At 43.7% G+C, this 17,130-nt stretch overlaps 1 protein-coding gene across 1 annotated transcript; it reads right to left on the reverse strand.

Annotated features, from left to right (window-relative positions):
- Window positions 1-3,140: 3,140 nt before the first annotated feature.
- Window positions 3,141-16,768, reverse strand: ICOSLG (inducible T cell costimulator ligand). Its single transcript, XM_085047216.1, has 7 exons — window positions 16,658-16,768; window positions 13,895-13,935; window positions 11,625-11,993; window positions 10,860-11,138; window positions 8,747-8,923; window positions 7,683-7,718; window positions 3,141-5,323 (listed from the first exon to the last, which is right to left on the reverse strand). The coding sequence occupies exons 1-7, from the start codon at window positions 16,669-16,671 to the stop codon at window positions 5,313-5,315; spliced, it is 927 nt and encodes a 308-aa protein (XP_084903342.1). The 5' UTR covers window positions 16,672-16,768; the 3' UTR covers window positions 3,141-5,312.
- Between the last annotated feature and the right edge of the window lie 362 nt (window positions 16,769-17,130).

A 17,130-nucleotide genomic window follows, 5' to 3' on the forward strand; every position in this document is an offset into this window, starting at 1 on the left:
CTGGCACCAAGGCTCACCCTGTCAGCAATCCCTGGAGACTTCCCTGTCTCCAAAGCCACTTCCTCAGCTTCTCCAGTCCTTTGGTTCCTGGGCATGCTTTCTGTGTCAGCTGGTGCCAGGAGTGCAGGAAACCTTCCTGGGGTGGTGTCTGCTGCCTAACCCTGGAAACAGGCAATGAATTCTCCTGAAAAGTGTGGTCATTATCCAGCCAGCCCTCCTGCCTTGTTCAGTAGGTCAGGAACCAGCACAGGGCTGGATTTCTCTCATGGTTTCGATAAGAGAATTCAATAATGTGTCTTGAATAGGATAGCAGCCCTCTGTGCTGCAGATACAGCCAGACAGAAATATCAGCATACCCAGACTTAGGTCATGAGGGCATGGAAAACCAGAGAAAAGACTTTGGAAGACAAGGTTTTTATGAGGGGACTTGTGGGACTTTGCTGACACAGAGTTTAATCACACTGATCTGAGCTGGTTAATAAGACTTCCATGAAGGTGATAAAGATATTTTGTGTTTGCCTAGAGTTATAAAAGTAGCTGCAGTTCAGGCATTTTGCACCTTCATTCCTTGACCTGTTTTTAGTTACAGTAACTGCAGTAACTGCACTGCTGATGCATTTTGCAAGTTAGGTAGCATAATAATGGTAAATCTGACTGATAAAGGGATGAATTGAGAGGTGTAGAATTGCTTCCAGTCCAGCATGATGCTGTGGAACAGCTTTTTTGCAAGCAAATCTGATCTTGTTTCGAAGCTACACTCTCAGCCTTGTAAGAGGGATGACATGTGAAAAGAAATGTTTGCAGTCGCTCTCTGTCCACATTATGGCTGTGTTACTGTAGCTTCTTACTGACAGATTCTTAAAAGATTTCCGGTCTGAATGAGAGAGATCTTATCTTTTTCTTCCTTCTAAATATTTAAGGGGTGAACTTTTTTTGTGCAGGGTAATCCCATTCAAAATTAGCCAACAGTTCCTATTAACCTATGGTGTCTACTGGGGTGAATGCTGCAAAGAAGCAGACTTTCCAGTCCAGCAAGTGGAAGAAGATCTCTGCAAGCTGAAGATATGGGTGCAAGCATCAAGTCAGCTGCAATCAGCCTTGTGTGACTCTGAGCCCAACTCTGTGCCCAAGTTTTTCAATTATAAAATCCTCCTAACCAACATTTCTTGGAATCACAGAAAAACAAGTAAGTAATTTATTAGTAAATCGTTTGGACCTGTTTTGGGCAAGTTCAAAGGTCAGCCTGAGCATCCTTGATATATGAGCATCTATCTTTACACAGCATTCTGTGTCAGACTAAAATGGGAGCCAGGCTCTTTCCTAGCAATGTGCAAACAAAGAGTTTGTGATTCATGGTAATGTCACATGAGTAGTTGCCAAGGACTTGCAGTTTGCAGCATGATCATGGTTCAGATACAGCAATTATGATAAATGGTGCTGATAACATCAGAAGTGTTGGAATCATTTTTCCTGTGTTGGAAGGTAATTGTACAAACTGACCTGTTGTCACACTGGAAAGATGAATGAGATAGGAGCTCCTGCTCTGTAATTCCCTGGAATGCCAGATGCAGAGATCCCCTCCAAGAACATGTTAGGTGCCTTTTATAAACAGAATGGGTAAGTTGGGAAGGGACCACCGTGGGTCATCCAGTTTAACCTCCCTGCTCTAGCAGGGTCCTCTGGAATATGGTATTCAGGATTGTGTCCAGATAGCTTTTGAGTATCTCCAGGGAAGATCTCCACAGTCTCTCTGGAGAACCTGTTTCAGTGCTCAGCTATCCTCAGCAAAATGTTCTTCCCCATGTTCATGTGGAACTTTCTGTGCATCAGTTTCTGCCCATTCCCCTTGTCCCATTTCCCAGCCCCACCAAGCAGAGCCTGGTCTGACCCTCCCTGCAGACAATGACAGACATGGCTGAGTCCCCTCTCAGTTGTCTCTCCTTAAGGCCAAACAGACTCAGCTCTCTCAGCCTTTCCTCATCAGTGAGGTGCTTTGTACCTTTGTTCCAGACTTGCTCCAGGAGCTCCACAATGATCCTCAAATTGGGACCAGATTACAACAATTTTATCCCATATAATATCATATATCATATCATATCATCATATCCATACCATATAATATCATAATCATATTATCATGAATGTGGTGAAGGCCCTAATGCCCACCACATATTGAGAGGAAAAGTCCTAAAAGCCGAACACCTATGGGGGTGGATGTTTTCTCTCCCTGTGAAATTGGGCTGCACTCAATTATTCTTTAGAGCAGCTTCTCCTCCTCTGGAAAAGAGAGAGGTTAGAGAAATTACACTTAGGGGGTAACATGAACTTCTTGTTCATGAACTTTGTGCATGTTTGCTACAAATATGAGAAAAATTTGCAAGTTGGGAAAGCAACAAATAAGGTTTCTTTGACATAGCACAATGGCTACTGAGAAAAGTCATTGGAATCAGGGCTGTTAAGTGGAGAAAAGGAATGCTTTTTTGAGCAAAAGCACAGGTAGAAAGATTTAAAAGTGAATTTGACTACAGGACAAATGGATTCAGATCACTAAGTAGCAAAGCATGTTTTCTCTTGGGGCTTTCCATTTGTGGTTTACCAGCCATGCCACAACAAAAGTCTTTCGCTTTTCTGTGAAAGTGAGTCCATTTCTTCAGCCTTCCTCCAAAGCTGCATCAAGTGTTGCTTTCCTGTGCATGTATTTAATTTTCTTGGGACTTGTGGTTCATGTCTTTAAAGAAGGCAAACAGAGGGATGCTGCTGCTCGAGTGCAGGACTGATCTGGGGCAGTGCAACGAGCTGGTTTCAGTTCTGGTAGCAGGAGTGTGTGCTGTACCTTTTCTGTGCTTGGGGTTATAAAGTTGGGTGAGAAATGGATGAATCAGCCCAGGCTTCATGTTGCCTTCAGGCTACTGCATTGCTTGCATGGAGTTTGTTCTGTTTTTCAAGTGATTTTGTTGTGTGAGCCAAAATGAAGCAAAGGGGGTCAGCTCTGCATTGTGTTTGTCTCTCCCCATCTGAAGGCTTTGGAAAGGAGCACTTGTATGCCCTGAGTGATGTGGCTAAAAGTAAAACTGCCACTTTGGGTGGGGGTAATGGCTTGGATTGACTTGTCTCTGTGTGCTGATAGGTGCAGTCAAACATACAGAAGAATGAATAGATTTTATTTAAAATATAAACATGGCACGTGAAGACAATAACTCTGTTTCTACAAAATTCCCAAGTCCTTTGAATGGTAACAACCAACTGTCAGCTAGGATTTACTTATCTCCGAGAATAGCTGGACCTCTAAACCAACTGAAAGCCCAGATTTTGCAAGAAAAGGCTTTTGCATTGAGATGTAGCCATGAAATAGCCCAGAAATAAGAAAATCCAACAAGTCTAGATTAATTTAATAACATAGTGTGGAGTGACTGCTCGGTCTCTTCTTACATCTCTGAACCATTATAGCTGCAGAATATAAAAGTGGAAAACTGGTTCTAGAAAAGGCTTCTGTCAGGTACAGCAGCACCACAGGCTGCACAAAACATCTTCATGTGACAGATAATGAGGAAACGTCTACTGGACTTCTTACTGAACTACCAGGAAATGGCTACCCTGAACATCTACACAGATGTTCACATTTTTGAGATGTCTGCAAGCTTTCCTCAAGCAAGTTCCATTTAGGGTTCATTGAAGACAAGATCTGGACTCAGAAAATATCCAATATCTGGATTCATGGACACGAGAGAAGCACAGCTACTCAGCTTGGAGCCTCCCTGGGGTTTTGCTTTGACAAGAGATAACTGCTCCACTATTGCCAGATGGTTCTGAGTTCCATGTGATGTGAGGACAACAAAATTTTCACTTGGCTGGAACTTGAAAGCTGATCTTGATACGAAAAACCAATGTCTGGGCTCATAGTTGATACTGGAGTGCCTCACACACAGAGCAAGGACAAACAAAGCTCTGACTTATTCACAGAAATCATACAATTTTAGTCTAACAACTGGTGCAGGAGAGGTCAAGTGTTTCCTGAGCTCAGTTTAAAATAATAATCTCCATCCCCCTCTGACAAGATGGGGAAACTGTCCCATCTGGGTAGAAAGCTAGTAAAAATTCCTCCTCCTTCAAAATCTCATACCATCAGCAAAGTTAGCTGCTTTGCTTTTTTCAACCAGTTTGGCTGACTTGGGGCTGAAACAGCAAGACACATGCACTGGCACAAGCAAACTGCAGTTCTTGGCTTTCTGGACATTCATGGACAACACACTGACAGAGCTTGCACCTTTTCTTTTTTTTTTTCTTTTCTTTGTTTTGTTGGGTGAGTATAAGGATGAGACACAAGCACAGGTTCAGTTTAAAAACTTCAGTTTAAAATCCTTTCTGGAAGCTACGGGAAAGTGCTTAAATAAAGATTCAGTTGAAACAAGCAGAGCTCAATCACAATTTTTGTTCCATCCTGGAAAGGGTAAGTCCCAGTACCCTGACATTAACATAGCAGAGAGCACTATTTTTAATTGGTGAGATTTCCACAGCCTGTTTATTTTCTCACAGCTGGCTCCTGTTGAAAGTGGAAGTCCCCTTTTTGGTGGAATATTTGGTAAAAACCAAAATGTTGCTATCAAGGCATTATAGAAGGCACCTTCCCTTAGGTTAACACATGCAGTACTTAACCCCATTAGAGCAACTCCTGGTTTTGGGGGAATGGGTCAAAGTGTTCTGCCTGGCTTTGTACACAGCAACATGAAGCTGGGGAAAACAGACAATGAAAGGATTGTACTCTAGAGAGAGCCAAACACAGAAAAGATCAAAAATCTCACTTTGCAGAGTCCTTCAGTTTTCATTCTTTGTTTTCTTTGTTTCTTTCTTATTAGCTGCCTTTCTTCACATGCAGTAGTCATCATCAGGGTGAGGTGACAGCAAGAATTTCCCCTGCTCCAGGAGCTGCTCCTGCTCCTGACAAAGTCCTCAAGGATGATGCTGAGGAACTGGACAGTCACCAACTTTCAGTGGTCTGGCACAGAGCAGCTGAGTCCCAGGCTTTGTGCTTTCCCCAGTACAGGTGCCTAAATCACCAACAACCACAGAGGACTGTCCAAAGTGCTGAGCTGGAGTGGTGACACAACTGTTCTGTGGACACAGTCAGTGGCTGGAATGAAAATCCAGCAGTTTTTCCTGTCTCTTGTGTTCTAGAAGCTTTTTTAATTTTTTTTTTGCCATCTCTCTTGGCAGAAATCTGTCACTTGTGTTACAAACAATGCTGCCACTGAGATGGGAAGTGATGCTTCTCTTGACACATCTCCAGCTGCCGAAATTGTTGGCAGACTTTCCATCTAAGCAGGTGCTGTAAAAACAAAAGAACTTCTTTTTATAAAAAAATAGACAAAAGGCTTCCCCAGAAATAATAATTTCTAGCATTGTTTTTCCTATGTAACCAGTGGAACAAGCTGCAAAGCTCTGAAAAAGATGAATTCATGCTGCTGAGGGAGAAGAGAGTGGGGTGAAGTCCTGCCTAGATACCCAGGACACTGGGGGCTTTCTGTCCTTGTGCCACAGGCTGGAAGTGCCTCTCTATGCAAATTGAATGACTGGCCTCCTGTTAACATCCCCCTCCCCTGTGAAGAGATGTCAGCATCACCTTGGGTTCATTTTAAACTACTTCAGAGGATGAGATGCACAAAGCCCATCTGTGGCCAAGGGAAAACAGCTTCCCCAGGCTCCTCTCAGGAAATTAAGGGATTCCTCCAGAGGGTAGTTCAGAATTGCTCCAGCTCTGGATTTCTCCTCACCAGAGCATCCTGCCCCACTGATTGGAATGGGTGTCTAGAGAGACTAACCCCACCAGGATGGAGTTACTCCTTTACAACCTGCCTTCCTCACACTTTACAAACCCTTTTTTTCCTTTTGTTAACAGCAAAGTTAGTTTCAGTAATCTTATTCCAATTTGCAGTATTCAGGATTCTCACTTCCCGTGAACCAACCTCTGACCTCCTTCATAAGGTGCAACTGCCAAAGGCAGAAGTGCATTTATATCAGCACAGAAAAGCAAAATGCTGTGGCAGAGCGTTTTGGGTGCACTTCCCCAGTGCCTCACCTCCCATCTGCCACATACAACTGGCTGGAAAATACCAAAACATGACTGAATTAGGCTAGAATTTCTCCAAGAGCCCATCTTTTGTACCAAGGTAGTACCAGCTATATTTCTAAATAATTTCTGACAGACACTGGTTTTCTCTTTTGTTAAGAAAGAACAAAGCAACAATCCTGGACTGATGGAGACTTGGTAGCCTGGACAAACTCTTGGCCTCACTGCTCAACCATCATTACCCTCAGAATTTTTTTTTGTCTAACATCTAGCTTAAATCTCCTTTGTTTAAGTCTGTTGTGCCTTAAGTGCAGTGTCAGCTGGGTTAGCACAATAAACAAGTTGTCCCATCCTCTCTAAAGACACTCTGGAGAGGGTTGTTATTGTGTCCTTAATCAGCCTGGCCTTCTCCAGCCTAAACAAACATAACCAATCTCTCACCAGAGATCACATTCCCTGGATCAGTCTCATTTCTCTGGTATTGATCCAGATACCTAAAAATGGCCCTCAGAGGTGGGACAGCTTCTGTCACCAGTGAGCCACCAAAGCTTCTGTCCCACCTTCCCTTCCACAAGTGGTGTGGAGACATGGCAAGGAAAGGGCAGCGTGTGGAAGGCATTTTTGCTTTGTTCTTAGTGAATAAATCATGCTACAGCAGCCTCCAATACAAGATAAATATTTACTCTTTTTTATGTCACAAATTTTTTTTACTAATGAGCTAAGTCCAGGGATCTCATCAAGAAGGACCTGGTGTAAGTAAGCCTGGGGAAGAAAAAGTTGACCTTAAATGAACTTCTTGTTTTACATTAATGCGTTTCACAGGAACAAAAGAAGAAAATGTCTCTTCATTTTAAGGAGCAAGTCCATCCTCCTCCCTGCATATTACTCTGCAGGAGACAGTGCAATGCCTGTTGATGCTTAGCAAACACAAATGTTGGGGATCAGGCTGCAGTCTGGCAAATAACTGACCATCAGCCCAGTTCCCATGACTGCCAAAGAAGTTCCAGAAAAAAGTTTTTTAATTTAAGGGGTATTTGCATCTGCTTGATACTATGAATTGGATACATTCACAGCATCTGCTACAGCAAGCTATGTTTAACTACTACAGTTTTGTGAAACCACAGTATTTTCTGCCTGTTCTGCTGAGTTGTTTCAGTAGAAATCACCAAACGAGATATAAAATATGCAGATTCTTCACCCTACTGTTCCAAGTCCCCTGTGCCTGCTTGTTTTTCCAAATCTGTCTTCATTTTTTTCACCTGATTTTTATTTTTCCCTTATGATAAATAATAAATGAATTTGTAAACCAGCTGGCCTGCAATATTGCATTCTTTCTTATAAAAATATGAACAAGGTGGAAGTCTGAACACCATTTTTTTTCTAAGAAAGGAGAGTGCTTTAAAAAAAATTGGGTGTTTATCGGGTCAGGTTCACAGACATGAAGCAAACGATGTCCCTGTATTCCTAGTTAAAGTCCCCCTAGGATGTAGTGCCTAAAAAATGCTTGAGTTTGTAGTGTGCAGGAAGTCTAATCCAAAAGCTTGTGCTGAACTTGAGTGCTGAAGCTATCAAGTTAAGTCACTTGAGACAAATGAAAGAATATATTTTTAATACTTACAGTTGAGTCCTCCTTGGTCTTCTTTTGGTAGGACATCTGTTGAAAAAAATGCATGGGTTTAAGTATTTATAGGATAGATAACTACAGTCTTCAGATAAATGAGGTTAATATTTACAAAACATCCACCAAAGCTGAGGATTCAATGTGGTAAATGTTCTTTCAACAGCAAAATTCAGTTCATATTCCATTTGATTACAACCTAGGCTACCACTTCAGCAAGGAGAGATTTTGGGGTTGAAGTGACAGCCCTGTCCCTGTCTTGGGACAGTGTCCTGCCCCACTCTTGAGCTGATTCTGAAGGAAGGATGTGACTTTGACAAGAGCTGCTGCAGGTCATGGACAAGGTGCTTTCCCTTGATCTTTTCTGAAGCACCCAGGGTTGCTAGCATTGAGGAGGAGGGCATGGATTGAAAATTGTAGATTGTTCTTGTCCACGAAAAGTGTGGCTGTCCCTGCTCCCTTGGATGTTAGCTCCTGCACATGAGTACAGCAAATACTCAGCTACACTGCCAGACTCAGTCTGGTCACAAAGTGACTTTTACACCTTTTTTAGGATCACACACGTGGGCACATCCAGCTACACAAGAGGACAGGTGACAGTGGGACAAGCTGCATTTCTGCTTGATCCTAGTGGGATGGTGACCCTGAATTGTCCAGCCAGTGACTCTAAAGCTCTCAGGATTGAATTATGCTCTGATTTCTGTTTCAGATTGTGCTATGCAGAGAGAGCACTGAGCCCAGTCCTGCTCCATGCCATCCATCCATAAAGAGCCTACAGGGATCACAAAAATGGCCTGAAAAGGCACAAAGTCCAAGTTACTCTCACATCCAGAAATTAACTCCTGTGGGGCTCAGACACAGGAGGAGAAAACCATAAAGAATGACATGTCCTGGGGCCCCTTCTCAGGGCACCCCAAGTTTTTGATGATGGCATGATTTTGTGCTGTAGTGTGCATGCAGCTTAGTCATCCTTTCTATCTTCCTGCGGGATAATATTACATATTTTGGCACTTAATTAAGAAGAATTTTTAAGATTTAGTCATTCAAACAAAGTGTCCCCTTACCTTTATAGGACATGAGCTTAGAGGACCTCCTTCTCCACAGCCAGCATATTAAAACAGTTAGAAGACCTAACACAATGACAACGGAAATGATGCCAGCTGCTTGAGCACCTTGTCCTTTTTTTCCTAGGTTTTCGTCATTTTCTGTGCCAGAATCATTGCTTTGCTTCTGCTGCGTGTCTAGAATAAAATAGAAAAGGGATGTAATAAGGTATAAATTTTCACATTTCATCCCAGGCAAATATGTCACCATGTTTAACATGCATAAAAGAAAATTCTGAAGGACTAAATATTTGTGCTATTCATATCACTGTGATTCTGGTGATTCCTTTTCAGCAAGGCACATTTCCAGTTAATAATGTCTAATAATACAATACTAGTTTACTCTTCCCTGTCATCACACTGCATCAAGCCTTCTTTCTTCCTTTTTCTTCTTTCCTTCCAGCTTTGAGAGACTGTATGTTTGGGCTTATATCTAGACTCAGATGAAAATAAATCTATGCAGAATTTGTAATGTAAATCTAATGGTATTCAGAAAAGTGGGTGAAAACCTGTTTCCCTGAAATTAGTGAAGAATCTTCACAGATAGCTGCAAACTGAAGCTTTCAGATCACACCTCTTACAGGTGTGATTGTGAGACTTTTAAAAACAAACAAAAAAGAGTAATATGAGTCTTTTCCCTCAGAAGACAATATGACAGAATGCCATTAGGAAACTAATGATGAGGTTACTTAATTTTCCTTTAATTTGGGATGACACCACTGTGTATTATCACATGAACACTCTACTGTGCAACTTTTGCTCATGTGTAGAATTGTTGTCCCTGGAAATAGTTTATATTACGTGCATTGTGGGATCAGTGATTGGGGTGTTCAGGTGAATGAACTGTGGGTATCCAGCTACAGTTCTGGAAACATTCCAACCTTGCACCAGGATGCACAGGGTGCAGAAACCTGTGAGAGAAAGGTGTGGCTGCAGGCAGGACCAGGAACAGCAACAAGACCAAACAGCCACCTCCAGATAAGCCTTCCCACTCCAGACAGCTTCCTTATTAACACAGCTTTTTAATAAAATGAAGTGTAGCAATGGTACTAAACCTATAACTTCTTAATAGCTTTCATTTTTAATAGCTTTCTGGTTTTGTGAAGAGTTGAGTGAGTAAATACTTGCTTTTGCTATTAATCATCACATCAGCAATAAGCAGCATATTGTATTTGTGGTATTAAGTACATTGTTCTGTTGAGCTTCTATTGCCCATTTGCTTCAGGCAAAGTGTCTCATTAAGTAGCACACTGTATTAAATTGAGTTTTGGAGATTGAAAACTGAACTTTGGAACTAGGCCGAGTAAAAAGTAAATTGAGCATTGCAAGGTTGTTGGGTATACAGCAGAAATCATGGATCTGCTGTATGGAGGTGCTGCAGAGCAGAAAGGCCTTGCAAAGCGAGGGCCTTGCTGCCCTTGTAAAATCCTTGCTCACTTATGTTTGGCTAGCTAGAAAAGTACTTTGGCTAGCTAGAAAAGCATTCTGGGAATGACTCAGCTAAACTAGAGGTGAAGTACACGTTACATAACTGTAAAACAATTATTAGAACCAAGAAGTGCTCACACTGTGGGGCTGGTGATGGGTTACACCTGAGGCCTGTTCCCATTCTGGTCTCTGGTGGTTGCTGAAGCACATTTGTTGTGCCTCACAAGTATGGAAACTTGTAACAAACAAACAGTTTAAGAACCCTGGATTTTTGCAATAAACTGTCTTCGCCATACCCTCTTGGAGATTTTGTGTTTAACACCCCATGGTGGCCTCTGAAACACAACCTGACTCCCCAAAAGTTTCATCATCTTCCTGAGGGATTAAAGGGTAAAGCCCAGTGACTGCCTTGGATACAAGAGCTCTTATCATAATATACTTGATGGGCTATTCATATCAGTGTGGAATTAAACATTGAATCCATGGCTAAGCGTAACCAGCTTGAAACAAAACCTGAGATCTTCTCAGTGCTTTTTGGAATACTGAATTAAGGCATAGCCCTCATTAGTGCACATCTGCAGGCAGACAACACACAGGCTGATGTTCCTGCTGTCTAGAAAACATGAGGCAGCATGAAGGGACTTACAGTTGGCTGACAGATTTTCCTGCAGCATCTCATTTTCTATGGAGCACTCTATCTGCAGGTTAGAGGTGGCCTTCACTGTCAGTGTGCTATCAACGCTGAAAGTGCCATCCTCGTGGTGCTCAATGTTCAGCTTTGATGGAATCAGGAGACTGTTGTTCACTTTATTTATCCAGTAAACTTTGGGCTGTGGGTATCCATTGCCAGACTTGCAGCTGAAGGTCACCATCTCTCCTGTGCTGTTCTTTATTGGTCCACTGAGCACTGGTTGGCTGTAACTCGCTGGAGAGCAAGAGAAAAAATAAATAGTTGTTGACATTTTGAAGCATACTGAAAAAACCAAAATTTTGACATGGTTTCTGAAGCCAAACTGCTGGATTTCACAGCATCCTCATGAATTGAAATGGAAATAACTGTGTGTTTGGTAATCCAGAGAGCTGAGAGAACCACTGGGAGGGCAGAAGCTAAAGCCAAATGCAAAGGAAGAAAATAAGAAAGGAACAACTTATGCTGCTGTCACCCAGTCACATTCAAGAGCCCTTATATCCATGAAAAACAAGAAGAAAAGGAACACACACTGAGTAAACAGTTGTTACATGTATTCTCCAAGGTTTACATTCCCTGTCTGTAACATTTAAATAAAGCAGGCTTCATTTCAGCAAAGAGAAATCTGTTTCAAAGCTAAATGAGTGCTTAAATATAACATTGAACTCGAGTGGATTTGTAAAGCTGAAATGAGAATTTGGGCAAAGTGACACAAGTTCTTACCTGCTAAACTGAGAACCACTTCAGCCTGGTGAATCACTGTGGTGAATTCGGTTTTCTCCTGTACTATACACTTGTATGTGTGGTTATCACTCTGGCTGACATTCAGTAATAGTAGAGAAAAATCACCATTTTCCAACCTATCCCAGAATAATTGAGTCCTGTCTTTAAAGCGAATACACTGATTACTGTTATTGTCTTGGCCAGCAATCAGTGCATGTACAACTAAACAATTTCTTTTACTGGAATCATCAGCTATTTGCCAATATACTCGTAGATTTTTTAACTGCACGTCTCTTTTGTTATAAATGCAACTTAGTGTGACATTGTCTCCAGGTTTACTGATGACGTTCGTCTTCTCTAGTGCCATAACTACAAGATTAAAAGGGAGAGAGAGAGAGAAAAAAGGGAGGTTATGTGGGGAAAAAAGTAATCATTTTCAAGTACATTCTACCACATATAGATTCCAATATTAGTTTTATAGCAAGTGGCTGAGTGTGGTGACTTCATAGTCATTCCTACCCACAACTTGCCAGTGGCTAGTTCTCTCCATGTCTGTTTGCCTGTACATTGTCTAAAGGGACCTTTTCTCTGAGGACCAACCAGTCTAAGCATTCCCAGCCCCATGATATCCACATTTCACTTTGTCCACTGGCTGCAGACACATATTCAAGTCCTAATGCTTTAATAATAACCTTTTTTTTAATTAAGAAAAATGCCAAATAATGCCACTTAAATCACAAGAAGTGGAAACATTGATAAGAAAGCGTACTGCAATAACTTTTAAACCCAAATAATAAAGGAGTTAAAGCAGTGCTTCTCAAAGCAGGCATGTCATAGCAATCACGTTTTACTGCTTCTGTCAGTGACACCCTCTCAACAAATACACTCAGCTGGCAAACCAGCACGCCCAGATACCTCCAGTGACACATGCATCAGAGATTTACATCTGGAGGGTCACTTGAGGTAAAACCAGGACCGTATCTGGCTTTCAGAACACTTTTCCAGACGTGAGAAAGGCAGCCTGTGCTCCAGGTGAGCAAGGCAAAGGCACGAGGTAGCTGACAGAAAGCCAGGTCAGAAATTTCTGGTGATGAAGAAAGCACAGGTCAGTGAGTCCCACAAGGCTGGAGCAGCTCTGCCCAAGGTCTCCCTGCTGAGGAGGATCCATCAGCTCCAGCCCAGCAGCCAAAACCTCGCTGGATTGGAGAGATTACAGCTGGGGAAAGGATGATGTGGGTGGATGATTTAGGGAAAGGAAGATTACAGGAGTGAAGGTTTGGAAAGGTGGAAACAGCGTGTGGTGAGGTGGGAGGGAGATGACAATGTTAAAGGGGACCTGCCTTTGTGAGGGTGCTCTGGGCTCAGAATTAGCTCATCTACACATCTGAGCTGGGCACCCCAGTCTAAAAATACCACTGAGGCAGACATGGGACTTGCAGGGAGAAAGGCAGGATGTTTACCAGGCACTTCAGCTCTGCTGGGTGGAACTGCAAGTAACAGGCTTGAACTGCAACACAGTTCCTTGGCTCAGACTGGGAAACCCCTTGGAAACCCCTTGGAACAGTAGGAAAAGTAATTCCCTGGCAAGATGGGGGCACCTCCATCACTGGCCAGAAACAAGCCAGACAGCAATTATTGAGACTGAATCTGGTACAGTTTGTCCTGATTTTGGGGACAGGGAGTTTCCTTGGTGACTTTGTTGAGGTCCTTCTCAGTGATGAAGCAAGAACAGAGGAGAAAAAAGACCTCTAAAAACATTTAAATATCATCAGGTGATACGATTTAAACCTACCTTTGTTTTGCAAGGGATATTTTAGAGCCGTGGTAAAAGTAAAATTAGTAAGAGTAGGAGTAAATTTACTAGTAATAAATAGTAATAAAATTACTAATACTGGCTACTCGATACTGTGATGTAAAATTCTAGTTTTGAGTGTACAGGCATGTTAGATCTGCTTATCAGCAGCTCTTATTATTCCACTTCTAAGGCCTTTTGTTGACAGAGATAAGTACACAGGGATTTCTCTCAAGCAAGCAAAGCAGTCTGAGCAAGAGCATCCATAATGTGCTTTACTGTTCTCTGCAACAAAACTGATAGAAATTGATTATTTCTTCTTTCCCTGATGCGTGTCAGAGAAACATTTCACACTGAGGAATTCTTCAATATCTTGTAGAAAACACACAGATGTTTATATTGTGCATTTTATAACTACTTTGAGCATTTGGCCAAACATATTAAAGGGAGGGCAGTTTAATTTTTAACTGAAACTTACCAGCTCTCAGGATATGAAAAAGCAGTAACAGAAATCCATAGCTAAAACGAAAAGCAAACAAGAGTGTTACAACTGACTTTGCATCTCTGCTGTTTAAATAAGCAATAAACCCAGTATTGATTGTTTCAATATAGTAGCAGAAGTAGGTAAATTAGGTTCTGCTCCTGTGAAATGCCCCATTAAGTATTTGCATTTTTGACAGCTGCAAAACTTCTGTTTATACAACTCAACAGTGGTTTGGTGGCCAAAGCCACAAATAGCAGCAAAATGCACTAATATTGGAATCAGGGCAGAGGGCATGAAGCTGGTATTGTGTCTGTCTTTTCTTTTGAAAGAATCGATTGGCTTGCTGGACAAACAGGCTCTGGAGGCTATCTGGGTCACTGGGAAGGAGAGTGGCTGCACAGGTCAAAACCCAGGTTTTCCAAACTTTTGCTGAAGCTCAAGGAGTTATGGTTTTATCTGGCTAAAGGACAGGCAGCAGCTGATCATGCTGCCCACCAGCTTGTGCACTCAGTAAAAATGTGTAAACAGGAAACCTGCTGACAGTGGAGGGCTGTGCAAAGGTTTTTGCTGGAAGGTTTTGGGTTTTGCTGGAAGGAATTTGGGTTGTTTGATTACTCAGCAGGGGCAAATCTGTGCAGGAGTTTCTCCGAAGTAAAGGATGCTATAGGAAAACCCAGTTTAACATATCTGTAAAGTCCAGGTGATTTAACTCCCATGCCACAGGGTTTTAAGGAAGATACATGGAGTACTCCCTGTGAGTTACTTTAAAATTGCCTTTCACCACCACATTGTGGTCTCCTTCCTCCAGATTGCTGTAGGAAGGGAAAGGAAAGGAAAGGAAAGGAAAGGAAGATGATGGAAAAGTTTTGGAAAGGGTGGAAAGCTGAGCTGACAGGCAGAGGGACAGGAGCACTGGCCTGTCCCCAGCACACCCAGCTCACCTCTGCAAGCAGGCAGGGCTGTGGGGCCACACTGCCTGGGTACAGCTGGCTCCCTTCCCCTTGTGCTCAGCCCAGGGCTGAGGCAATGAGGAGAGCTGCCCCAGTAGTCCATGTCCATCCAGGATGGAGCTCCAGGGTCCCACATTTAGCTTCCCATGCCAAAAGCAGGGGACATTCCTGACACAAAATCTCCTTGAAGTCCCATTTCCACCAAGTCCCATTTTCCACTAAGGTGGAGAAACTTTAGGGGAGAACCAGTCTGAATTGTATTACTTTTTGTATGAAGAAAACACTTTATTTTCTTTTCTCGTGTCCTTTGAAATGTTTTGATAGACGAGGCTTGTAAAGTTTAAGTGGATGCCCAGTGTGAAACATTTCTGCTCTATTACTTCAGTAAAACTGCTATCAGTTTCAAAGGAAATCTCTCAAGTAAGCATGTGTAACCACTCTGTCTCTGACAGTGGCTTTTGCTCATGGCTTTATATTGTATTCCTGTTGTATTTTAATACTGTGTAGAAATCATCACTTCTGTGCCAGGTCTGTCTTGGCAAGCTCAGCTAATGTAGTTAGTCCTCAGTGTTTCTTAATCCCATGCCTCTGTTTATTATTCCCCACCCAAGTTGGAAGCTATGGATATAGCAACTCATTTGAATTGAATGAAAACAATGACTGGCTGATCTTTATGGGACTCTCTAGGGAATTTCCCATGGCAGGCATTTGCTAATGCCAACAAATATTTATATATCCAGCCAGAGCTGATTCTCATATGTATGTATACAAAGTGGATCTTGAGTTTTTTTGATAAATGCCACCGTCTAGGTTGGACAGATCCAGAGATGCCTCATCCTCCTGCTTGCAGCATGTGGTTTTGTGGGGCAGTGTCAACCCACGATGTTCCCCATGAACAACTTTAATTAAAAGCTCCAATTGGAAAAAGGGAAAAATGCTGTGCCTGCAGAGAAACCACCCTTTTGCCCTCTACATTCACTCAGCTCCTGTGTCCATCACATTAACAGTGAGCTTAATTCAGTGCAGGCACAGCTGCACTAGATTCTTAGGCTCTTGCTCTCCTAATTTTAAATCAGTATTTTGATTTTTTTAATTTTTCAATTCTTTCCCACACCTTCCTCTTGTGTAAGTTTTTTCTAAATGCCATGTGAAACGGGAGAAAGTTGCACTTCCCCTTTCATACATTCTTACTCGGTGAGATTATCCTTCCTACCAGCCTCTAAACATTTTTATCACTTCTCATCTGAGAGCCATGGGACGTTGCTGCTGTGCCGCAATCTAGCCATGCCAGAGATATCCTGATGCTTTCAATACCAGCTTTGGGGTCTTTGCTCCACTGCTGAGACCCCCTTTTCCCCTAACCTTGCAGCGCAGCTGCTCTTTTTGCATCAGCAGATACCCTAAGCAGGTCACCTGCGGAGCTTTGCTAACAGCGGCTGTAAAGCAGCGCTTCCCTGGGCAATAAACCCCAGGTGAGTCATGTCCCATCGCAATCCTCCCACTGAAATCACCCATAAAAGACCCGTTAATTGCCTGCAGCCCTTGGTGACCGCGCGGGGACAGAGGAGCCCTGCCCGGGCTGACGGGGGTCTGGCGGCACTCGCCTCTCTTTGCCTCAGCTCCGGGAGCGCTGCCGGCTGACAAGACCTCCTCCGCAGCCTGTCCCGGCGCCGGGAAATCGCCCCTGCCTCCAGTTCTGCAGCCCAACCCCGCCAGCCCTCTCCCTTGCCCCTTGCAGCGGCAAAACTCCCCGCGGGCGATGCGCATCCCCGCCCGGACCCTGCCTTTCCCCGCCGCCACCACTCACCCTTGCAGCTTCATCGTGCCCGAGCCGTGCCGAACAGCTATGCTGAGCCCAGCCGAGCCGAGCTGTCCTCTTTAGGCCGTTCCCTTTCCCTCCCACGCCTCCGCCCGCCGGGGATTTCCGCCTTTAGAGCGGCCGGTGCCGGGTCTGCGGCTCTATGCGCCCCGGGGAGCGGGGACAGCCCGTCCCGGCCGTGCGGGGGGCTCAGCTGCTCGCCCATCCCCACAGACCCCTTCACAGAACCTCGCTGGGGCCGATGGATGCGGGATCCCGGCTCCCGCAAACCCACCTACCTTCCCCACAAGCCCGTCGCCCCGCGGGGAGGATGCTGTCCCCGTCGGGAGGGACCCTCACGGCTGTCTTTGGGCGTGCTGGGCAGCTTTTGCCTTAGCACGGAGACAGCCGCATCCTCTGAGCCCTGCGGTGCCCTTCCCGCAGCCCCCAGGGTGGGCAGGGGCTGCAGCCGGGGCGCTCTG

The sequence above is a fragment of the Lichenostomus cassidix genome, chromosome 1 (genome assembly GCF_008360975.1).
Source record: "Lichenostomus cassidix isolate B80296 chromosome 1, HeHo_3.0, whole genome shotgun sequence".
Taxonomy (NCBI): Eukaryota; Metazoa; Chordata; class Aves; order Passeriformes; family Meliphagidae; genus Lichenostomus; species Lichenostomus cassidix.